The sequence below is a fragment of the Mesocricetus auratus genome, unplaced genomic scaffold, assembly GCF_017639785.1.
Source record: "Mesocricetus auratus isolate SY011 unplaced genomic scaffold, BCM_Maur_2.0 Super-Scaffold_100031, whole genome shotgun sequence".
NCBI classification, from domain to species: domain Eukaryota; kingdom Metazoa; phylum Chordata; class Mammalia; order Rodentia; family Cricetidae; genus Mesocricetus; species Mesocricetus auratus.
In genome coordinates, this window is record NW_024429212.1 from 219281 (window position 1) to 245000 (window position 25720).

Consider the following 25720-nt stretch of genomic DNA (forward strand, 5'->3'; position numbering starts at 1 on the left):
TTTTTTTCTGGTTTTACGAGACAGGGTTTCTCTATATTGTTTTGGAGGCTGTCGGTCCAGCCTGGCCTCGAACTTACAGAGATCTGCCTGCCTCTGCCTCCCGAGTGCTGGGATTAAAGGCGTGTGCCACCACCGCCCGGTGAATTTTGGGTCTTAAAGACAAAGTAGAAGAAATGGATAACTCAGTCAAAACAAACGTTGAATCTAAAAAATCTCCAGGTACAAAATATCCATGAAATGTGGGACACTATGAACACGCCAAATCTACAAATAATAGGTACAGAAGAACAAGAAGGAACTCAGCCGAAGGCACAGAAAATAATTTTTGCAAAATCATAGAAGAAAATATCTCCAATCCAAAAAAGGATGCCTATCAAGGTACAAAAGAAGACAGAACACCAAATAGCACCAGAAAAGAAACTCCTCACATAATAATCAAAACACTACATGTACAGAACAGAGAAACAATATTAAAAGATGCAAGCAAAAAAGACCAAGTCACATGTAAAGGCAAGCCCATTAGAATAACACCTGACTTTTCATAGGAGACTCTGAAAACCAGAAGGACATGAACTGATGTTCTACATGCTATAAGAAACCATCGATAACAGCCGAGATTACTATACCCAGAAAAACTATCAATCATAATAGACAGAGAAAGAAAAATATTTCATAATAGAATCAAATTTAAGAATTTCTGTTCACTAATCCAGCTCTATTGGAGGCACTAAACAGAAAACTTCAATCTGAAAAGAAGGGTAGCTATAGCACAGAGAACAAAAGAAGCACATAACCTCAGAACAGCTCATCAAAAGAAGGGAGAGGGGACAGCACAAGAACAAAATAGCAGGAATTAGTAAACACTGCTCAATAACAGCCCTTGACATTAACGGTCTTAATTACAGAATAAAAAGACACAGAAGGACAGACTGGATCAAAAACAGGATCCACCCCCGTCTCTCATTAGATTCCTAACCTCTGTAGTTATTCAGATTGTAGCCCACATTTCGAAGGCTTGTAAGCTATCCTTTCCATATAAAAGAAAGCATGCACTGTTTCTCTTTCCAGATCTGGGTTACCTCCCTAAGGATGATTTTTTTCTGGGTCCCATCCATTACCTATGAATTTCATAATTACAGATTTTAATAGATCAATAATATTCCATTATTTAAATGTACCATATTTTCATTATCCAATCATCAGTGGATGCAGATCTAGATTATTTCCAATCTCTGGCTATTATGAACAGAGTAGCAGCAAGCATGGTTGAGCAAGTGCCTCTGCAGTAAGGTATATGTACTCTGGATATAGATAGATAGATAGATAGATAGATAGATAGATAGATAGATAGATAGATAGATAGATAGACAGACAGATAGCTTTGGATATATGCTCTGGATCTTGAGGTAAATCAGTTCCCAGCTTCCTGGAGAGCCTAATGGCTAAGGATGTTGAACAATGTTAAAAGTATTTCTCAGCCATTGTGTTTCATCTTTACAGAAATCTGTGGTTGGTTCTGTACCTCCTTTTTTACTTGGTTTTCTTGTTCAATGTTATTTTTTAAGTTCTTTGTATATTCTAGATACTAGCCCTCTAGAGATGTGTAATTGGTAAAGATCTCTCATTCTGTAGGCTGCTGCTTTACCTGAATGACGGTGTCCTTTGCCATACTGAAGCCTTTCAGCTTCTGAAGTCCCATTTATTAATTGCTGATCTTCGTGTCTGTGCTATCAGTGTCCAGATCAGATAGTCCTTTCCTGCACCAGTGAGGTCAAGCCCAATCCCCACCTTTTCTTCTGGTATCTGGGCCTTATGTGGAGGCTTTTGATGCATCTAAAGTTGAGTTTTGTGTAGGGTGATGGATATAGATCTATTTCCATTTTTCTACAAGCAACCATCCAGTTTGTCCAGCACCATTTGTTGAAGATGCTGTCTTTTTTCCAGTATGTATTTTTGGTTTCTTTGTCAAAAGCCAGAAGACCAACAATTAATAAGAGACTAAAAATCAGAACAGCAGAGGGCACCATCATTGGAGCCATGCAGTGGCCTGCACAATGTGGAAACATCTTTACCAGTTATACATCTTACAGATGGTTATTATCTAGAATATTCAAAGAACTCAAAAAACTGAACATCAAGAAAACAACCTGTTAAAAATGGGCATAGGACTTAACAGAAAGTTCTCTAAAGATGAAACGCAAGTGCTCGGAAATGCTTTTTAAAATATTCAACATTCTTGGCCATCAAAGAATGCAAATCAAAACTACTTTGATATTTCATCTTACCCCAGTGAGAATGGCCAAGATTATCAAAACAAATGACAGCACGTGCTGGCAAGAATGCAGGGAAAGGGGAACACTCACTCATGCTGGTGAGAGGGCAAGCTGCTTCAGTCACTATGGAAATCAGTGTGGAGGTTCCTCAGAAAGCTGAAAACTGATCAACACAAGACCCAGCTACACTACTCTTGGGCATATACCCAAAGGACTTGTGCTGGCTAGTTTTGTGTCAACTTGATATAAGCTAGAGTCATCTGAAAGGATGGAATGTTGAATGAAAAAAAATGCTTCTAGCCGGGCATTGGTGGCACACACCTTTAGTTCCAGCACTTGGGAGGCAAAGGCAGGCGGAGCTCTGTGAGTTCGAGGCCAGCCTGGTCTGCAGAGTGAGTTCCAGGACAGCCTCCAAAGCAATACAAGAGAAACCCTGTCTCAAAAAAACAAACAAAAAAAAATGCTTCTATAAGATCCAGCTGTAGGCCGGGCGGTGGTGGCGCACGCCTTTAATCCCAGCACTCGGGAGGCAGAGGCAGGCGGATCTGTGTGAGTTCGAGGCCGGGCTGGACTGATAGCCTCCAAAACAATACGGAGAAACCCTGTCTAGTAAAAACCAAAAACCAAAAAAAAAAAAAAAAAAGATCCAGCTGTAGGACATTAGTGATTGAAGAGAGGGAGGACCCAGTCCATTGTGTGGTGTCATTCCTGGGCTAGTAGTTCTGGGTCCTATAAGGAGCAGACTGAGGAAGTCAGGATGAGCAAGCCAATAAGCAGCACCCCTCCATGGCCTCTGCATCAGCTCCTGTCTCCGAGTTCCTGCCCTGCTTGAGTTCCTGTCCTGACTTATTTCAGTGATGGACAGTGATGTGGAAGCGTAACCCACATTAACTCTTTATTCCCCAATTTCCTCTTGATCACAGTGTGTCATCATAGCAATAGTAACCCAGACTAAGACTGGACTCAACATCTTACCACAGAGATACTTGACTCATCCAAGTTCATAATTCTAGCAATTGGAAATAGTCTAGATATTCACCAACTGATGAATTTGTGGTACATTTACACAATGGAAAATTAAACTTGCAGGTAAATGGATGGACCTAGAAATGATCATCCTGAGGTAACAAAGACCCCAAAAGACAAATAGTGCATGTTTCCTCTTATATGTGAAAATTAGCTTTTAAACTTTAGATATGTGTCTTTCAATTAGAATAACCACAAGCTTATGTAACTAGTGAGGGACTAACAGGGAGGAGGTGATCTTCCAAGGAATGGGAAATACAACATAGTATTATAAAGAGATAAAGGGGAAACTAAGGTTTAAATGTAGAGGGGGATGGGAGGACAGGGTAAAGAAAGGGATATGGGGTGGGCCGACTCACACTAAAGGCCTTTTGAAAAGTCATATGAAACCTACTGTAGATGCTTCCATGTATACGTATAAGAAAGGAATTTAAATGGAGTCACCATCAATTGGGGAAGACAATGCCTGCCTAGATATCTTATGGTACCAAGTAAGAGCTGCAATGGGAAGAATGGGTTATATCTTATTGAGCTGTTGGTCCACGGAGTCCCAGGGCATCTCCAAAACATCACAGTCTATTATCAGGGCTATTGATTGCTTTCCATAACCTGATGGTAAGGCTCTATCGCTGAAGTCACAACTTACATATATTATTAAACATTGAGAATTTGAGCTGGTACCTAACTAAAAGCTTCACCTCTACTGACTAGAGTTTATGTGCTGGAAGGCACTACACATACCACTAGAGGAGAATCATCAATTGTCAATATCTCCCAGCTGCAAATCCTCCAGTCTACAACAGTGACCTGTCTGCAGGATATACTGGTACAATATTGGCATAAATATTATGGGAGTAACCAACCTCTTTTGACTACATTTAAGGCTCCTCTATGCCATGGAACCCATGTGTGACACTGATAAAGTGGTCAAGAACCTAAGACTAGGTAGGTCATGAGACCTACAGGAAAATCCATTTCTCTGCTGAAGGAACATAGCAATAAAATATTGCTATACCCACCAATCAGTGCCTTGTTCACTCCTCATCAGAGAATTGACAGAGACTCACAACTGGACAATGTTCAAAGAGTGAGAGTCTATGGAGCACTCAGTCCTAAATGGGATGTCTCCACAAACCCCTCCCCCCAGGGATCTGTGTGAAAGAGGAGATAGAAAGACTGTAAGAACCAGAGGAGATAGGTGTCTCCAAGGAAACGGTGTCTTCCAAACACAGCCATGCTGACGCACACATGAACTCACAGAGACTGTGAAATCATGCACAAGACCTGCACAACTTCAAACCAGACAGAAGTGGACTCAAAGTCCCACCCCTAAGCAAGAAGCTATTAATAATACCTGCTGAGAGAAGGGAAATCAGTTTTCTCCTGTGGAGTGTCACTGGGTATATCAACTACACTCGAGAGCTGGCTCCATGCTCAGGAGTAGCTGGTCAACACAAAATGAACTGCATGTTTTTTGTGTGTGCTTTTGCTTAATTTTTTTCTTATAGTTGACTTTTTTTTGCTTGTTTATTTTGATTTTTGTTTTTTGGACTTTGAGAGACAAAAAAGAGAACATGAAGTTGGTTTGGGGAGGAAAGTTGGGAGCCTCTAAGAGAAGTTTGGGGAGGAGAAAGAAGATGATTCAAATACATTGTATAATAAAATTATTTTTAATGCACTTGAGTGAGAGACCTTGGAACACCTAGCCCTAAATGGGATTTTTCCATCAAATCCCTCTCCTCAGGGCTCAGAGAACTGAGGAAGAGGAGATAGAAAGACTGTAAAAGCCAGAGGGGATGGGAGACATCAATGAATCAAGGCCTTCTAGACACAACAGGCTGGTGCTCATATGAATTCACAGACTATGGAAGCGGGCACAGGGCCGGCACAGGTCTGCAACACATGGGGTCCTGGAGCTGAGAGGAGTAGACACATGCCCCATCCCTAACCCAGAAACTATATCAAATCAATAGCTATTTGCAAATGAAAAGTTAATTTTCTCCAAGGGTGTCTCACCGGGATACAAACCAATCTGAAGGGCAGGCCCCATGGCCATGTCGTAGATGGTCAACACAAAATGAACTCGATAGCATCTTTGGAAGTTCTTTGTTTCATAATGTTGTCAGGGGCATTTTTTTTAACCTGATGGACCCTTTGCATATATATTATGACTTCTGGTTTTGGGTTTGATGGGATTCTTGAGTGTGCGAACTTGTGTGTGTCTGAGTTTATGTGTTTCTTGTTCTTTGGCTCTTGTTTCTTGTTTGGTTATTATGTCATACTTTGATTTGCTTTTTTTATTTATCTTAGTGTATTTTATTTTAAGTATCCCTTCGTTGCCCGTTTTCTAATGAGAGACAGAAAGGGTGTGGATCAGGATGGGAGGGAAGGTGGAGAGGAACTGGGAGGAGCAGAAGAAGGGGAAACTCTGATCACAATATACTGTATGGGAAAAAAATCTGTCTTCACTAAAAGAATGCTTTTAATTTTTAAAAATTGAGAAAAAACAAAACAATAGACACTCAGTATATTACAATTTAATGTGAACTCCATGTGGCCTAGCTCTTCTTGTTTGGGTGGCTGAAGAAGAAAACAGACGAGTAAAAATTACCATCTCCTGTCAGTCTTCCAATACTTGTTGCTGATATGCATCAGGAGATGGGTGACTCATGCAGCAATCTTCCCAGACCACCTAGGTGGGCAACGGAAGACCTTGCTGGATGGTGGTTCACAGTGAATTGTAGGAAGAGATACTTAACTTTGATGGAAAAACTAGACTTTGGGTCACTTAAGGGTAGTTTTCATACTAAAATCTAGCAAACAGTTCGATTAACCATAATGAAATATACATTTTCCTAATGTTTAGAGTCCCCTGTTATTCGTAGGTCTTTTTTTTTTTCTTGTGGTGCTACAGACTGAACCCAAGGCGTCTACCAGGCTAGGGAAGCATTCTGCCATTGAGGTAGGTCTCTATCGCATGTATAACACATGCTCCACACCTCCCGATGAGGACAGAATGGACAGAAGTAAGCACTGACTGAAGTAGGCCACCATTCGGTGGAAAGGAAACTGGTGCGTCTCTGTTAGCTTTTGTTCAGTCCGAGCTGGTTGGACAAAGGAAGCTCTGCGCTTCCTGAAAGGGAAGCAGGGGTTGGCAGTTTAATTATGCAGATGATTGGGTTCCCTTCCCTCCCCAGCATGCCAAAATGAAAACTCGGCTTCAGTGGAACTAGCTACATACAGATTTGATCTAATCATGTCCTTGCATTTGGATGGGGAACATGGCTCAAGACCACAGAAACTCAGTGAAATTGTCAAACGATGGCCCCTAGCATTTGCAGTTCCCTCAAAATCTGAGGCAGGAGGATGGCTTGAGCCTAGGAGTCTGAGACCAGCCTGGGCAACATAAGACCCCGCCTAGCAGCAATGTTTGGAAAGATGAGGTCAGCTTTCTGGGATGGCTTGCTTCTCCGAGATAATGTTCCTTTTAAAACTCTTTACTCGCAACTGATTCTGTGATTATATTTTCTGGCTTATGAAGATGAGCGGTTAAACACAGACTTGTGTAATGATCTGTATTTAGAGATGAACAGAGATGGAATTATAGAAGAACCCAGTCTACCTGTACATTGTAACATGCATTATGATTATAATCATAATGTGTCTCTAATTTGGGAGGGGCAGCTACCTGATTATTTCCTTTCACCATGTTCCCAACTCCCTGAGTAGTTTCTGAGTAGAACACTTGGTGTGAGAGTCGTTCTAAGAAAATAAGAAGTTGGGTACATTCTTACGACGTTTGAAATACTTGTACAGGGCCCGGGTATTAACTCAGTGGTAGAGTGCTTGTCTGGAATGCATGAGGCCCTGGGTTTGAACCTTCGAGGCTAAGAGGCATCACACAAAGGTTTACAGATAAACTAAAAGCAGCAGCTGAGGGGGTGGAGAGAAGTGGGTGTGGGTATCCTTAGCGACTATGAGCATCACCTCCCCTTAAAGCCACATTTTTCCAGAAAACAGTTAAGTAAACGCTTCGTAGCCGCCCACAGAGGAAAATTAATTACTGTAACGTCCGCAGGACATTATCAAGGAATAAAAGGAGAAGCAAATTGATTTTTACAAGCAAGGCTTCTGTGGATACCTAGGAATAATGTTTGATAGGAGGACATCCCTGCCCCAAAGCTGCACGTGAGAACAAGCTTTCTCGGTCCCCATGGCCAGGCAGGCTTCCAAGTGAGGCTGTGCTCTCCCACCTACTCACTTTCCAAAGGTGCCGGTCAAGTTCACAAGTTCACGTGTGGAAACCCTGCCCAGCGGGGCTCAGTCAGCATGAAGCCTGTTGCTGACGGCCATAGCTTATTGTTAGTATCCCAGAAAGATTTCTTTTGGGGAGGCTACAAACTTAACTTCGCAACGCAGAGTTTCCAAAAGTCCCAACCTGAACTCCACCTCTGAGCCTGTGAGTGCCGTCACTCGGCCACGCCCGCTCCAGGTGCCCGCCCGTGTTGTGTGCCACCTGCGCTTTGGGGTCCTTACCTCTGGTCGGGTCTGGATGGCACCGTGGAGACGAGTGGGGAGCCTCAGTGGCCTGGGGGAGACTGGCCAAGCATCCCGCGTCCCGCAGCTGCACTCCCCCGTTCTGCGCTCCTGCACCCTCCCGGCCCGCCTGGGACCACGCCCGGAGGCGGGATCTCAGAGGGCGGGGGTCAAGCGCAAGAGGCCCGGCCCGCCCCCACTGCTGGGCAGAACATCTTCCTTTCCTGCCTGTCCCTAGCGTGCCCTCCAGCCACTAGACAGGAAACTTGCAGGAAACCCTGGGCCCAGAGGCCTGGCGAGAAGGTGTGGTCGCTCCCTGAGCAGGGTCACCCAGCACATACTTAACCCATAGCCCACCTCACACTGCCAAGACCCGGGGCTTTAAGGGCAAGTCCTTTACAACCATTCACTTCTTCCCCCGGGGTCATATTCTTTTTTTGGGGGGGGGGCTGGGAAGTCACAAGAAAAACCACTGAAGCAGCATGGGTGAGCTGTAAATTTGCTTCCCCAAATGTCAACGGAGTTTCAAAAGAAACACTTCAGGTAAAGTGCATTTCCCTTTTCCTTCCTCTGGAGCCAAACTTGGCTAATTACATTAGAAACAAACATTCTAAAAAGTCTATTCTGCAAAAGTTATCTTTCTAAAAAAATCGGAAGATAAGTTTCGCATGGTTTAACAGCTGTGCTTATCACCCAGTGATATGCAGTGAGCTTTTACATAAAACGAGCCATTTCACAGACAAAATTAATGTACAAATAAGAGCACAGCTTCCAGAGGGACAGCACCCAGTGTGTTAGGAAATTTTGGAGGAGTGAAGGACTGAATTGCATTAATGTACTATGCATGTGTCAAACAAATGTGACTTAAGAGTTGGATATGGTGCATATGACTGTGACCCCAGCAACTGGGGAAACTGAGGCAGGAGGATTTAAAGTTATCAGGTCAGCCTGAGCTATATAAATGAGACCCTGAGACCCTGTGTTTGAAAAGGGCTGGTGGGAATGGAAACACAGACCAATGGTGGAGATCTTGCTTAGCAAATGTGACTAGGAGGTGAGGGGGAGCAGATGATTTGTTTGCAAATTTCACCTAAATTTCTGAAAGTTTAAAAATATGCCACTTGCCAAAAGTTGATCTTAAAAGATGCCATCGGAGTTCAAGTTTTTCTAAGAACCAATTAGCCAAGTGTCCAAGGAAGTTTTAGTACTGTCATCCTTTTTCACTCCTATCAAAATTCTCTACTCCAACATCCATTCATCAACTGGAGTTAGGATTCCTTTCAGATATATGCTTTACATTCTGTGGTACTCTTGGTTTTGAAAACAAAAACAAAAGCTCAATGGAGGGTGTGTGAACAGCTCGGATTTGCTGCCAAGTCTGATGATCCCAGATAGCCTTGGGTTGCTTAATCTCACCTTTTCTCTACTATAAAAGGCATATAATAGTTATAGTAAAGTTTTGTGGAGATTAAGAGAAACATAAAAGGCACCTTGTTATGTACTACCTTTCAAAATACACTCTCACAAAAAAATAAAATCACTCTTTGGGTGTGACTTAAATCTTCCATGCATTTTTAAAATAACAGCTTTATTGCGATGTGTTGCCCTTTTTATATTAATTTTAGTTCATGACAAACTGACTGTCCTGGCTAGTTTTACGTCAACTGGATACAAGCTAGGGTCATTTGAGAGCATCAATTTTTAAAATGCCTCCATAAAACCAGTTATAGGCAAGATTGTAGGGCGTTTTCTTAATTATTGATTGATGGGGGAGGGCCCAGTTCATGTTGGGTGGTGCCACCCCCCGGCTAGTGGTCCTGGGTTCTAAACAAAAGCAGGCTGAGCAAGCCTTGGGGAGCAAGCCAGTAAGCAGCACCCCTCCATGGCCTCTGCATCAGATCCTGCCTCCAGGTTCCTGCCCTGACTTACCTCAGTGATGGACTGTGCTGAAATAAGCCTTCCCCCCCCCGTGTTGGTTTTGGTCATGGCGTTTTATCACAGCAACAGGAAACTCCAACTAAGACACTGTATTACTGCCTTTACTGGACAAATATATAATATTGTTGAAGGAGAATGGTTTCATCTCAGTACTGAACTCAAACCAGCTTCTAACATGTACTGAATTCTGGCTAGGAATGTAGCTCGGTGAAAGTATACTTAACCTACTACATGCAAGGCCCAGGGTTCTAACTCCAGCATACTGAACTCTTGTGAATCAGCAACTCTTGAAGTGACATGTGCAATTGTAAAATTTATACACTTAATAACCTGTATAAAAATGTTCTTTATTGTAATAAGCAATGGTCTAGAATTCATAACTCAGAGATTTCCCATCAGGACACAAGGAGGAACATAGATGACCCAGTTTTCACACTATCATAGCAGCTTGTGAAAGCAAGATCTTACATGTGTGCAAGCTGACTTTGCAGAAGTGACTCCTACGTTCTAAGATCTATGGCTCATCTCTTGGAATTCGAGTAAGATGAGCAGATCTCAGACAGGCTGAGCTGGTTGAGAAGCCTCCTGGAAGGCGGGGATGGTAAGCCAAAAGGCACTTAGAAAAGTTAACACTCAATTAGAAATGTACTGTGTATGTTCAATGATGTAGGACAGTGAGGATTTAAAGGAATTGCTGCCTGACTGTAGGCTGGGAGTGAAATCCTGAATGAATGTGTTTTGACACAGGCAGAAATGGTGAGGACCCCAGAGTCAACTGGCCTGTCTGTCATAAATTGACAAAACTGTTACCCATATGGGTCAGACTCAAGAAGAATGCCAAAGTTTTTCCTTGGAAGCATGATTATGAGTGTTTATGAATGACTGATCAGTGTGTGCAAAGACTAGCAACTGTGCCTCCTCCTCCTAATGTTCTTTTGGTTTGTTTTTGTTTGTTTTTTCGAGACAGGGTTTCTCTGTGGCTTTGGAGGCTGTCCTGGAACTAGCTCTTGTAGACAAGGCTGGTCTCAAACATCCGCCTGCCTCTGCCTTCAGAGTGCTGGGATAAAAGCCATGTGTCACCACCACCTGGCTCTCCTCCTCATGTTTAAGGCCAAGACTTCACCTGCAGAGATAAGATTAGAGACTGGCTAACTCCTCGACCTGTTCTAGTAAACATACTGAGGTTCAAGGTATGGTCGACACAGTAGATTGTTATTTAGAAAAAAAAAAGGAAAAAGAAAATGCTATTGACTTGAGTTCTCCACAGATGGACTTCAGAATGGTGATGTTGAGTAACAGGACCCCACTTATAGAAAATTCTATAAAACGTAGACTCTTGAATAGTGACAAGGCAGATCAATGGTTGGTGAGAGAATGGGGTGAGGAGGGGAAAACTGGTCATAAGGCAGAGAACAAAGAGAAAAATCTTTGGAGGCAATTACAATATGGCTTCATAGATGTATGTACGAATAGTTCAAAACAACAAATTTCATACTTTTTTTTTTTTGAGACAGGATTTCTCTGTATTGCTTTGGAGCCTGTCCTCTGTCCTGGAACTCATTCTTGTAGACCAGGCTGGCTTTGAACTCCCACAGATCAACCTACCTCTGACTCCTGAGTGCTGGAATTAAAGGCATGCTCCACCAACGCCTGGCTCAAATTTCATACTTTAACCCATGCAGCTAGTTGAATATCAATTATGTCTCACAAAAGTCTTAGGGAAAAAAACTGGGAGAATGACATAAACAGACAAATCTTTGAGGAGTTATGCCAAGAGGTATATCCTGTCTAACCTGCAGTCTATGAGGCACATGTGCCCTAGGATAGCCATGAATTGTTCTGTTTGTCAACACTGTTGTCCCGAGTTCACCAACACCTTGGATCAGTTGCCCGTTACTTTTTATGTTGCTGGGTAATGATCCATTGTAAGACATACCACAGTTTTACCATTTCCCTGTAAATCAACAGATTAAAACCACAAATTTAATGGAAAAAGAACACCCCAATATGCTGAGGCTCTTGCTTGTGAACATTGAAGAGTTCCACCTGATCCCGATTCACTGTGCATGTTGTCTGTATACGTCTGTCTTTTCACTGTACATGCTGTCTGTGTGTCTGTCTTTTCACTGTACATGCTGTCTGTACATGTGTGTCCTTTCTTCATTCTCTCTCCACCCCAGCCAGGGTTCTGGAACACAAGCCACATAGGATGTGGCAAGTGACCAACTCTGAACTTAAAGAACTCAGTATTTTCTTGTGGCCTCAAAGCAACAGTTAAAATAACAAAATATAATTAAATATATGAGGCAGACAGTAACTTCTACAGGCTTTAACACACATACACACGAGACAGGTTTTTCTAGGGTAGGTGGATGGTACAAGGGTACAAGGTATAGTAATGATTTAGGTTATTATGGGTGAGTAGAAGTCAGTAAGGAAAGAAAGTCTAGACAGACCAAGGATAATGCCGGAAATGAGGACCTCTCCATGCTCAGGCCTGCCTCTTCCACATACTGACATTCTCTGTCTTTTGACTGTATCGTCTTTGTCAGGTTCTTCTGCAAAGTCCCCAGAGCCCACCATAAAAACAGAGGGCGCCCGAGAGTGACTAAGAGCACTGGCCATAGTCCATCACTTTTGGGGTCAGTGAGACCTCATTTGCCAACAGCTCCAAAAGAGGAACCTCATTCTTGGCACTGGAATTTTCATGTGTTATCCTGTGGTGTTTGCCACACACCTGAGTAACAGGCCATGGGACATCAAAGTGGGACTTGTAGGCTTTATCCCGCGTCTCTAACACTGGAAGGTTCTATGCATGCTACCTGAGAAGAAAAGGAATAACCAGTCTCACCCAGCTGTGAACCCTGAGAAACTGTAACAATTATTGGCCTGGCAAAACATGCCCACTCTTATGACGGTGGCATAAATATCATGGGACTAACCAACCACTTTCTGATTAATTTTAAGGCCTGCTGTACAAGTTGAAACCCATACCTAGCACTATTATCAGGCCTTAGGGGAGAACCTGCTTCTATTACTCTGTTAGTGGACATAGTATTAAACTGACTCCTAATGACTGATCATTATGTCCAGAGAGTAGTGCATCTCTCAACCCCCATAGGGAAGCTTCTCTTTAAAGCAGATGACAATTAACAGAGACCCACAACTGGTCAAGGTGCAGAGAACAAGAGACTGGAATTCTCAGCCCTAAGCATGACGTCTATATCATGTCTCCTCCTGCCAGGGCTGGGATCTCAGCAGAAGTGGGGCTGGGAGACTGTAAGGACCAGAGGCAGTGGGCAACTACAAGGAAACAATGTTTTCTGGATAGACCTGCACAAGCGCAAGCCAGACCAACACTCAGCAGGGAGGTGAAGTCCCACCCCTGGCTAGGAAGCTGTTGGCAATAGCTGCTGGGTTTTCTTTAAGGGTGTGGCCTTCAGTTAAGACCACATATCCTGGAGTATATAGGGGGCAGAAACTGCACTTCAAAGGTTTTAAAAAGTAAAAAAAAAGAACAAAACAACTTCCCCCAAAAGTCCATGGTTGGCATGCACATCATCGTATATTGTGTTTACTGTATGCATAATAAATTCATACTTGCATATAATTCCCCAGGGACTCCCAGTGTAAGACCACAGGAGGAACTCTATCAGCAATTTGAGAGACTTTTCAGGGGTCATTTTGAGCATGCTTTATTTTGACCTTAGGCAATGAAGATGCAGAGATGGTTGGGCAAAAGATAACCTTTTAAATATGTGTGTGTGAAACTGACTAACACACGTTCTGGTCAGCTTAGTCTAATAACCAGGAACACATGGTAACCCATCCACAAGAGCGCCAAATTGGTCCACAGTGAAATCTGAATCATGAGTTTTAAAAAGCTTACGACTCGTTTCCTGTTTTTTTTAAGATACCATTATAAAACCTCAAAGACAACTCATAAACAATACTTAATAATTATAAAGTAGGAAAATTCTCATACTGGATGTGTGACTAATCATTTATCATTTTCATGTATTTTACAGAGAATTCTAAAAAGAACACCAAGGTAAGAAAATTAGTTTAAAGTTTCACAATAATTTGACTCTATATACATTAACACTAATCATGTAACCCTGGAAACAGTCTTCAGTTATATAATGTAAAATGCTTTTCTTTACAGAAACTAAACTATATCATTATAAACTTACAAAGAGAAAGTGAGAGAACAAAAATTATACAGTGATGAGCACCAAAGTCAAATATTTTTGCACTCAGGGCTTGATTGGTTTGTATTTAAACATGGCCTGTACCTAAAGGACCAAAACAACACATTTGGCAAGGGAAAAAAAAAAACTCAAAAGATAAACAGTGATTAAAAAAAAACATTTTTTATCAATGTGACTTTTTCAAAGTATATTTATGTCATTTTTCTTTATCTTTCATTCACATTCTACAACTCGGATTGCTCCATTTTCTGTTAATTTGCTGTCACACTAAATAAACAAAATGTATTATGTGTTTGTTGTGATGAATCTAAACCATCAAAGCTAGAGTCAGCAGCTCCTATAACCTGACAACCTTACAGCCAATCCAAGTGGTGGAAGAGATTATCAGTAACCTGTTGATTTAAAGAACCTCAGTCAGATAAGTGTGTGTGTGAGTTTGTGTGTGTGTGCGTATGTGTGTGTGTGTGTGTGTGTGTGTGTGTGTTGTAAGTCTGCCAGAGTCATGTGACAGGCTGTGCCACCAAGAGAGACAGAGGTGTGACACACTAATAAACTGACACAATGGTAACCAACCCCTAGAAGATTTGGGTAGCCAACACTGAATTAATCAAAAAGTGAACCTGAGATAAGCAATGAGGTAATTAGGGAGATGTCACCACACCTGAAAATAAGTGACAGACTTGTAAAACAACACTAGGGGAGGCTGCCTTGGTCACAGCATTCTCATGAGACGTCATGATACAGAAGCAAGGGGCAGCCACTTCCCAGGAAGGATCAGGGGTGGAGTTCCCTGGTTTGCAGCTGAGGACACTGGCACTTCTCCAAAGGTCATCTGCAGTGGTCTCCACCTCATCCAGAGAGTATCCTCCAGCTCCCGTGTCCTAAGCACCCTTTCCTGTATGTAGCTCCAAGGTGACACTATCACGACCCTTTCACTTAGAGCTAAGTCTCTAAAAGGGCTCCCTGAGTTTGAGGCAATGCCAATGCGGTATACATATGAAGTCAGGCAACTCAGTTAAAAACTCCAGCAATCTCTAGGTGATAAAGTCAGTTTTTGCTATCAACGATATTTTTCTCTCCCATGCTTCCTCCACACAACTTATATATACCCAGGGCATGAGAAGGGCAGATGGCTGGACTATGACAGGAGTGTTTCTAGTTGGGTGCTGAGACGCCTTGTGAGAGGAGGAAGGAGGCCTGCCAGCATTTCCATTTCCTACTTCACACCCTTGGCTTCCAAGAGCACTTAAGTTCCTATGCAGTTAATGTCCTTCCAGAACTGCCCCACTCTCAGACTTGTAATTACAACTCTGGGTGTGTCCATAGAGCTCTTTAATTCAGTTTCAAAAACCCACGTTTCCTAAACAAAATGATACTGCTGCACTCTTTTAACCGTTTCTCACTCTCTCTTTCCCCCGTTATTTGGGTGGTAGATCTGAAATCCAAGGCCTCTGCATTCTAGGCAAATGCTCTCAGAGTAAACTGGACCCTAGCTGTCTCCTTTTTCAAAGTGCGTTATCTGACCTGGTAGAGACACACCAATGTCTGCTTCCAGAGCCACCAAGGAAGACCTGGTATGGCACTCTGCCGTTTGATCTTTCATTCCAGTGCTGTTGGTTCTTAAACTACAGTGTAGCTATTACTTCCTTCATGAATGCCCAAGATGGACACATTAGATGCAGAGAAAAACATTTACAATCCAGTGAAGTTTAGTCACAGAAAATGATTATCTGATGGATACAAACATGCAACTTTACTTCTTCCTCAAAAAACCTAAACCCAAGGATCAAATTAAAATCTTCCATGTTTCAAGTTCAATTCCAAGAGTTCTACACAACTATTGCATGACTTTAAATGCATGTTCACATTCATTTTTCTGTATTTTTCCTATATGTACCCTAAATACATTTCTGAGACCATAATTTTAGGGAAAGATTAAGAATTTTATATTATATTGTGAAGCTCTAACAAATTCTTGGTTTATTTGTGTTCATCTCTTAGCTCAATGTCATATGACCTTGGCATAATACCAAGTCTATTGACAAAAGGTATATCAGATACGAAATTCTTAGTTCTGTGTCATAAATAGATTTGGGTAAAACCGCAAGCCTTCCACAGAGTCATCCCGGCAAAGATGGCCCATCTTCTCTGCGAGTAGCAGCCTGAGAACAAAGCAGAAAAAACCCACAATGATCTGCTCATCCAGAAACATACCACGCACCATGGCAAGGGGCAAGAACATACATACCTTTCTTTAGCCAGTAGGACAGACATCCCCACAAGTTTGGCAAACTCTTCCGATGTCAAGGATCCCCTTTCTGAAACCTGGCAACACACAACAGAAAAAACGAAACACCAATGACCATGATTATCTTAGTACTCTTAGAGGAATACCTAACAGTACATGAATGAAATGTTTTACTGGGTTTTCTACTAAATAGTCACTACAAAACTAGATCTTTTTTATTTCTGCGTTTATCTTTATGTGCATGAGTGTTTTGCCTGCAGAGATGCTCATCACATTTGTGATTGGTGCCCACAGAGATCAAGAGGGGGAGGCATCTCTTTGGATGGTTGTGAATTACCATGAAAGTTCTGGGAACTGATTCTAAGTCCTTTCCAAGAACAAGTGTTGGAAACTATGGAGTCATCCCTCTGGTCTGGCAGACCTGAATTTTAGCTGTTCAACTCTACAAACGATGATGGGCTCACAACAGGCAGAGCAGAGGTTACATACCAACAGCTGTGTTGTAGGAAGGCATGGTATGAAAGCCTAGAAAAAGCTACTGGGTGTTCTGAAAAGGAACATAGCAAACTGTGTGTGTGTGTGTGTGTGTGTGTGTGTGTGTGTGTGTATGTGTGTGTGTGTGTGTGTGTGTGTGTTACAGGCTTTGGTAAGGGGCTCATAGAGTTATAATCAGGTCCAGTAAGGATGCGACTAGAAAACCTGTTCCCAATGCTGAGCTGCAGTGGGAAAGCAAGCACCTCACTAAGATGTTAAGAGAGACTAAAACTTCAAAAACTTTTACTATGGATGCTGATTAAATGAACATCATTGTCAGTCACAAAGCATTGAGCCTGTGACTCTGCTTCTCCAGTTGCTATGCATTTGGGTCTTTGTGGCCAGCTCTAAGGACGGAGGAAATGAATTCACATACTGTCTCCAGGGCTGAGGCCACCATCTCCTCTTCTCTGTGGGTTTGAAGCTCAATTACCATGACGCCGCTGTCAAACACCCGAAGCCTGAAAAACACAGACGTGAGAAGAGTGTGGATTTGTCTAGGATGTTCAACCCCAAGGGGGAAGCAAGCCAAGCTCTACTTTACTTAATGGCTAGGCCTGAGGACAATCACACACAGCTTAAGCCATAATGACCACACGTAACCATAACATAACTAAAGAGCTCAGGAATTAACCAACAATAAAACTGTGAACCACGATGCACATCACACAGTTTCTCTGGTCCAGGGTGCTTTTAGCCTGAGGATAGGAGAACGCAGTTCAGGCTGAACATCTGAACTGCTGAAGGTTCAGAGGCCTGTTCTTCTTCCTTTCCTCTTTGAAATTACAAGTCTTAATCTATATCAGGACACACTCCTCCCTGACAGGATAAAGGCCAGAGGGCAGAAGATGCTTGCAGTACCAGGGGAACTCAGGTCATACATAGCGTAACCCCAAGAGGGTACATCTGGCTTCCATGTACAGTGGTAGGCATGGGTGGACTTTCAGGTCTCCTCTGTGCAGAGTCATGGCTATAGTTGGCAACCCTCATGTGGCGATGCCTTTACCTGACAGGTAATTTCAGGGCTTCCAGCATCTTGCATGCATTCACTAAATCTTCTGGTGAGAGCAACTAATGAGAAAAAGAAACCCAGTTTACATTGCAAAGCAATAGAATGGACCTTTATAATTATAATAACCTCTAAAACAGAATAAGAAGTCAATGACATATGACCCAATCATTCCACTTCTGAGCATATACCCATACCCTACACAGAGATTGCTGTACCCCTCTTATTGCTGCTTTATCCACTAGAGCAAAGAATTGGATTATGAAATGTTGGTATACATACATATTTATGAAAATGTTAAATATACATATATATACCATTTCATATATATATATGTATATGGAATGTTACTCAGATCTATAGAAAAATAAAGTAAAAATTTATAGAGAATGACAGACTTAGAATATACAATATTAACTGAAGTCATATATCCTAAGAAAAAGAACCCTACATGTTCTCTCTCATATGTGGAAGCTAGCCAATAATGTGTGAATGTGTGTATGTGTGTATGCGGGTACAATATGTGACAGGAAGAAAAGGTAACAAAAAAGGTTAACTATAAGGCGATGAAGAACTAAATGCAGATGATGGACACAAGTTATGAAAGAGGATAAAAAGCTATTTTTCTGGTCATTATTATGTCATGAAATTTTTGGCTTTGATGGTGGGTAAGTATGTAAAACATATTTGATTCTGAAAGGGTAAAATTTAATGTGAAGCCTCATAAGCTTCCATTTTGAATGCCAATTCTAACTATAAAGAAGTTCGTTGAGTTGTTCAGACTTTGGGTCTGGTTAATTTTGGTATGTGACATTTTCATTTCCAAGTTTTGTTTAAATAATAAAGTTTAAAACACTTTTTATAAAGTAGAACAATGCTATTCATCAAGTACCGTGGATCACTCCATTACGAGGGCAAAAGAGCAAACAAAGAGGCCAAGGAGCACTCAGCGGTGCTGTCCAATGGAGACGCAATGCGGACCACACGCATGACTGCACAGTATCTAGTACCCCATAAAAAGTGAAAAGCAAAAGGGGCCGGGATGCAGCTGAGCCACAGAATTCCTGCCCAGCATGTGCAAAGGCCCTGGGCCCAAGCACCAGCCCTGTAATAGATAAAACAACTGTTTTTGAGATACGGGCATGGATGCTGACCTTTGTTTGTTTTATACTGGTTTTATAAATTCACAACCAGTGGCTTCTGTTTTGAATAATGAATGTGGCCTTAATAAGTCTGCACTGTGGTGGACACAAGCATAGCTCTGAGTCACAAGGGACGGCTCCAGAGCCAGCTAAGCCCAAGTACAACACTCGCCAAACCACTGTCTCTAGGTGACCTCAATCAAACTATTTAATCCACACCTTCACTCCTCATTCCCAAGTTACCTGCGAGGTGAGGACAGTAAAAAAGCAGTGACAGAGGCTGAGTGAGCTAACTCTTGGCGTGTGCCTCATGGACAACCGTGTACTTGATGACAGAATGGCGGCTGCACTTGTGGGACTTGGGTGAGTCATATGACCGTCACAAGTCTACACTGGACTGCTGGGGCACCAAGAGCACCTGGAGAGAGTCTCAGGTCAAGGCACCGGGTGTGATTGGGCAAAGGGACCTAAGGAGAGCTCCTACTGATTCCCAGCCAAAGGAGTGTGGTAGCTTTGCCTCTGCACTGTCTACCAAGAAACCGGAGTTAAACACTGCAGAGGAGCCGCTTCCACTCACGCGGTACACACAACTGAGAGCGGACAGACGGCACTCACTGCAAACCTTTACACGGTCCCACGGCAGTGAAGTGCATCACGCAAGGTCACTCAGCAGTCACTGGCAGAACCGGGAACAGAAATCTATTTTTTGAATCCCAGCACAACCCTTTTCCTGTCACCACATTGCTTCTGAAAACAGCTCTGATGCTCACACCCATCCTCAGTGTATACTCACTATAGGGGGAGTTCTACCGTTAGCTAAAAGACCACTGAAATATGCCATTCTTACTTCCATTCCTCGAGCTCGGTTCACCAAACAGTATACCTCTGTGAGTGACATTATTCCCCCGCGTTCCTGTTTAAATGGGAGAGAAGGACAAGTATTTAGCTTAGCATTCCTTAACAGAAAACACAATCTGAGTGAAATCATAAATTACATTTCCTTTTTCTAAACAGCTATATTTAAACCGGAGAACCTATTTACATATTTTGTATTACCTCAAATTCTATATATGGCCTTTAATATCGTTTAGAAGAAAAGAGGGAAACCACACCACATTTCAAGAACTGTACTTAGTCCTTGAGTGCAGACATGGGATTCAGATTAAGAAAGACCTGAGAAGTCAGGGGCCACGTGAGACACAGCCACACCGGCAAGCACTGGAAGCACCCAAGAGGCCAGAGTAAAGCTGGCAGCTGTGGCAGCTTCGACAAGCATCACCTTGGATAATTCAGGAAGGTCAGGATGAGGCCAAACCCTGTAAGAGGGACCAGAGCCTTGATAAACTGTGGACATCAGTCAGGGATCACACTTGGGTATCTGCTGCCACAAACAGGCCCAGAGCCACCCCCATCACCGGCAAGTGCAAGGAGGCCATGGCAGAGTTTTGGAAAACTGCTCTGACTTTTTTAGCAGGAGGGCTGAGAAGAAGGCTAAGGGTATTGGAGACCATGTGCCCTGGGGCTTGAGCCTCTCAGAGGAAGGCTCACTAAATGCTAACAAATGTTTATGTTTATTTAATGCCTTAACTAATTTCAGTTAGTAAAAGAGTAATGAATTAACTGCTACCATAATTTTGCAAGCCTTTAATATTATAAAAAACTGCTCTCTATAAGAGTTTACAGGGAACGCACAGAATGCAAACATGTTAATACTACATAGTCGGTCAAACTAGACTCTGTGGGATAAACTACCAGTTTCTCGAAGAAGAAGTTGGAAACAAAATACAAACAGATAAATAAACTCGGGGCTGGGGCTGCTGCTTAGGCAAACACCACATTTGCCCAGGATACACAAGGTCCTGTGTTTATCATAAGCACAAAAGATTAAAACCAAACCAAAACAACTACCATAAAAAAGAAGGGAAGGAAGGAAGACAGGAAGGAGGGAGGGAGGTAGGGAGGAAGGAAGGAAACAAAAAAATTGAGACTAATGAACCAATTGTAGTGTATCTAGATATGAGAAAGCAAACTGTAAGAGCAAATGTGAACACCAAGCAGACATTTCACATTAAGGGTTCCTAGCGTTTTAAGTGAGAAAGTGATACTGTAGCTGGGCTTAAAGTAGTCTTCTATCACTATAGGTATTAGAATATTAACATGTAAGACAACCTGGAATCCGCTTTAAAATAATTCTAAGTGGAGGATGACTTACTGATAAAGCTCCGTGATGGGCACACAGGGATTTGCTATGGTGCTTATTTTGGCATATATTTAAAACATATAAAGACCAGCTATGGGGCCAAGCATGGAGGCTCACACCTTTAATCCCAGCACTCAGTAAGCGGAGGCAGGCAGATCTCTCAAGGGCAACACAGTGAGCTCCAGGGCAGCCAGGGCTATATAGAAAGGTCCTGTCTAAAAACAAACAAACAAAAAACTAGATATAGTCAGATATGGTGGTTCATGTATAATCCCAGCCCTTAGGCGGAGGTGGGAAGATGGTGAGTTCAAGGCCAGCCTGGGCTACAAAATGGGATCACATCTCAAAAACAAACAAAAAAAATAGACTAGAGAGAAACATAGTTACACAGAGAAAGATCTTTAGAAAACAGAAAAAACTTCCCATCAAACAGACTTTAAAAAGCATAAACATCTGAAATGGAAATTAAAAGCAATTTTGAAGATTATAGTCAAAAGCTAATTAATAAGTATACTAAGCCAATTTAATATTCCTGGGAAAACAACATGCCATTTAATGTTAACCACACAATGAGAACAGTTAGGCTCTTGAGATTTCAGATGACATGGAAATAATTTGGTAGAATTTTCAAAGTATACTGGGGTTTGGATTTACCTACCTCCAAAGGTGCCTGCAATATTCCAGCCAACTGTTTGGCTAGCTGCATGTGGTACTGTGTGCCTGAGCCGTAGGTTTCCCTGGTAACTGGGTTGGCTATTCCCATACTCAGCAAGTAGGACTTAAACCTGATGGTCTATGAGAGAGGGTGGGACATGTATCAGTAACTGTAAAATTAGTTTCTCCTCACAACATTTGAAATTTTTCACCATAAACTTTAATGTGGCACAATTATTTCTCTATATAGCTGTGTCTTCTACTGTTCCCACGCTGTGAGCTTCTTAGTTGTTTCCTTGAAGACATCTAGTTAGTCTCCTTCCTTCTACAGCAGTCTCATACTGTTTATTTTCAAAGTTTTATGTGGCAGAAAGGTAATAACTATGCTGCTTTTAATGCTGACCAAAAACTAAAACTGAAAACTTACAAAGGAAAAATGGATATGACCAGATTAGCCAAACTTAACACATCAGACATCAAAAACAGATATGTACGGAGCAGCCACTCTTTTAGACAGTTCAATAGCTTTATTTTCTACACCATAAGAAAGAGCACTGACCGCCGGGCGTTGGTGGCGCACGCCTTTAATCCCAGCACTCGGGAGGCAGAGACAGGCGGATCACTGTGAGTTCGAGACCAGCCTGGTCTACCGAGTGAGTTCCAGGACAGGCTCCAAAAACAATACAGAGAAACCCTGTCTCAAAAAAAAAAAAAGAGCACTGACCAATCTTGAGCCCTTGTAGAACTAGTGAGAAAGAATATGATCTACTTTCTCCTTAGCATTTTCACATGCAAGAAACAAAAGCATGACGCTAAGAAAGCAGGCCAGTGAGATGGCTCAGTGGGTAACTGTGCCTGCCACTCAACACCCGAATTCAATGCCCAGTACCTACATGGCAGAAGGGACAATCAGCTCTTGCAAGTTGTCCTCTGACCACCACTGCATGCTGCAGCACAGCTCACCCAATAGAGCAGTAAGCGTAATTAAAAAAGAGAATTCTGGAAGGCAGCAAACTGTGAGAAGCTACAGGTGTAGGTCAGTGGGAGGGAGAGAGAACCGGTCATCCGCAAGAACATCACTGCATCCAATCTGGCATCTGCCCTTTCAAAGACAAAAGTGTCCTCACCTCATCTTCTGTGACGTCGCCTTGTTTCTCTTTAATCTTATTAGCGATTGATTTCGATAGCTCCACCATTTCCTTAGCCTGAAAAAGAAAGGGCAAAGACTCGTCTAAGAAAATAAGCTTTCAAGGTCACCGTGACTGATTCTGAGTGGAGCATGTGACACATACCTTAATCATTAGCTTGCTAAGGTCTTCAAAGGCCTGAAATGAGAAATGAAGTTTGTATTGTGAGCTTTTAAAGAATTAAAGTGCTTTAAAGCAATGATACAAACATAAAATTTTCTTACAAATATCGCTTTATTATTGATTGGATAAGCAACACATCTACCTCATTTTGAAAATCTACTTCAAGAAATTGTAAACTTCCTCAAACAAACTCCAACCAAACGTTTCATAGATTATTATTTACTGTTCTTGGACACATACAAGAAAATCTCCATCTGGGGTGTGGCTCAGTGACAGAATGCTTTCTGGCACTGGTGAGGTCCTGGGTGGTGCCATCGCTAACACACTCACAGACACACACACACACACACACACACACACACACACACACACTGTTAAAAAAAGTCACTTTTTTTTCCTGATAGGAGATCAAAAACCAAAGACTGTAAAGAGCTTTTTCAGGTTGAAAATACCCAGCAGCAGGAATACTTTTTTTGGACATAATTATAACTGAGCCTTAGCATCAGAATATTAAACCATGACACTTACAGTTTTGTATACAGTGATTACTGTTAAAAAAGTATCCAAATGCCTTCCAAACACATTAAATAAAACTACTACAGCATGTCCACTCCAAGGGTTTCTTCAAATTCAGTCATACATGTTTCTAATACACTATTTCAGGTTATTGAAAATACACTGTAGAATTTCTCAAGTAAGTTATGTGCATGGATATTATCCTCCCTCTCTGCCTCCCCCCACCCTCTCATCAACTGAGCAGCTTGCCCTTGAGTGAAAACTCAATGCACACAGTGATCTCACATACAAGACCGTGGTTCTGCTCAGTATGCCAGTCTGCAGGAAAGCACCCCCACCTGCAAAACCTTTTTTCCTTTTGCTCAAAGAATAGTGTAAGAATAATCGTGCAAGATTCTCATAACCAGCTCACTAAGCTAACACTGAAAACAAAAGGAACGTGCACACACCTCACAGGAATTTCCTCTGATAAACAAAGGCTTAGACACTGGGTTCTTATCGGCCAGAACCAGCAGATGCAGGAAGCCCTATGTGGGAGGCTCCAGGCAACAGCTATGAAACTGAGTCAATTCTAACATTTAAATCACACAACCAGCCTCGTTTTCAAAACTAGAACAAAGATGCACGGTGCAAACTTAGATTTTTACAGTTACTATACAAACTGCCAATAGATTTATTTTACTTGTTTAAGTCAAAATAGTATGAGAAATCACTATTGTACATTTTCACAGCAAAAAATACTAAAATATTGAGTTTACACGGAGTACAACCTTTATCACTTGTAATCAATAAAAACAAATGTAAATACCACAGTGTTTACAAAGAATTGGCTATAAAAAGTTTTAAGTAATTACAGCGCTCAAACAAAAGCTTCCTTGTTTTTGCTTCTATTACTATTATCAACTTTATTTTCAGAAAACTATCAGAAAAAGTGTGGGAAGGTATATAAAATAAAGCCAGACACATGCGCATGTCCATTCTTTATGTCCTCCAGTTTACGGAGTCTTCTGTCTTCCACACCACAGTCGAATTTCCACTGCAGCTCTGCTTTAAGCCACAGACACCGTGTGCTGGTCTGCAGTGACTGCCAGTCACTGCTCTGGCTATTCATAACTAATAACTCCCAGATGCTTGAATCTTCTGTTCAGTACTGGTGAGTCTTGCCTTTGCAGATCCCATTCCTTTCCCTGGATCTCTCTCTTATCCCTGTTGGCACTGCTAACACTACCCATTCTTCTCTCCTTCAATCCCATTTTCTCACAGGTCTTCCTTGGCCCCACCAAACATCAAGGATCCCTTCTGGATTCTGAGATTTCTTGTCACAAAGTGTGCCTCACATGCCAATAACTGCCAGTCTGCCTACCTACCTAACCAGAGGACTGTGACAGGAGCCACAGCTTCTCATGTAGGTCCATGTGTGGAGAAAGAACTATTTCCTAAATAAGTCAGTCCCTGTAACAGAACATAATATCTGTGGAGAATTCTTGGAGGCGTGGGAATCCATGAAAATGGAAATAATTTATTTCTTGAAATAGGATAGCTTATTTCATAACTTAAGAACTTTATTTTGAACATCCCAACAACCTGCAGAAAAAGGAATCCTAATAATAGATAACAGCTCAGTATTCCATACCCATGCCTGTAAGTATGAACACAAAGATAAAACAGTTAAAATGTGCCAAGGTGGGGTAGATCTGCCACAGGAAATGGGAGACTATGGACTTTTAGGTAAACTAAATACATCCCAAAGTACAGAGCGGAGCTAGTCACAGCTGCAAGAGGACGTTCAGGGATTACCTCAGAAATGTTTTTGTCAGTTTCTTTTCTTTTTTCTTCGAGTTTCCTTTCGATACCTACAATTCCTACAGCTCTTACTCTTCCTGGCTGGAAAAACAAAACCAATCAATCATGAAATGTTCAAAACGGAAGGAAACAAAACCCTTTGTAAAGACCCTGACTATTCCAAGATGGGGAAGAGCCCACAAAGAAAACAGCACACAATTGCTTCTAGCTTCCTTTCAAACATCTGTCTCTTTCTGGCTGCACATAGTGACCTTCAAATGCTAAATAAAAAACTTAATATACAATCAATGGCATGCATGTTTTTCTCTGTAATGTGGGTA

General features: G+C 42.0%; 2 protein-coding genes across 3 annotated transcripts in view; both read right to left on the reverse strand.

The window, feature by feature from the left end:
• The window catches only part of Thsd1 (thrombospondin type 1 domain containing 1), a 33258-nt gene extending 25284 nt beyond the window's left edge, over nucleotides 1-7974 (reverse strand). For both annotated transcript variants that reach the window (XM_013126381.3, XM_005087632.4), the window contains exon 1: nucleotides 7836-7974. The gene's annotated coding sequence lies outside the window, so the exon portion shown is untranslated. The remainder of the gene's footprint in view (nucleotides 1-7835) is intronic.
• A 5478-nt stretch (nucleotides 7975-13452) lies between these two features.
• The window catches only part of Vps36 (vacuolar protein sorting 36 homolog), a 23890-nt gene continuing 11622 nt past the window's right edge, over nucleotides 13453-25720 (reverse strand). Inside the window, exons 6-14 of the mRNA XM_005087633.4 lie at nucleotides 25395-25481; nucleotides 23064-23096; nucleotides 22899-22976; nucleotides 21776-21910; nucleotides 19765-19830; nucleotides 17773-17837; nucleotides 17143-17227; nucleotides 16233-16309; nucleotides 13453-16146 (exon numbers count right to left, since the gene is read on the reverse strand). Of these exons, the coding sequence (XP_005087690.1) occupies nucleotides 16053-16146; nucleotides 16233-16309; nucleotides 17143-17227; nucleotides 17773-17837; nucleotides 19765-19830; nucleotides 21776-21910; nucleotides 22899-22976; nucleotides 23064-23096; nucleotides 25395-25481 (720 nt within the window). The 3' untranslated portion in view covers nucleotides 13453-16052. The remainder of the gene's footprint in view (nucleotides 16147-16232; nucleotides 16310-17142; nucleotides 17228-17772; nucleotides 17838-19764; nucleotides 19831-21775; nucleotides 21911-22898; nucleotides 22977-23063; nucleotides 23097-25394; nucleotides 25482-25720) is intronic.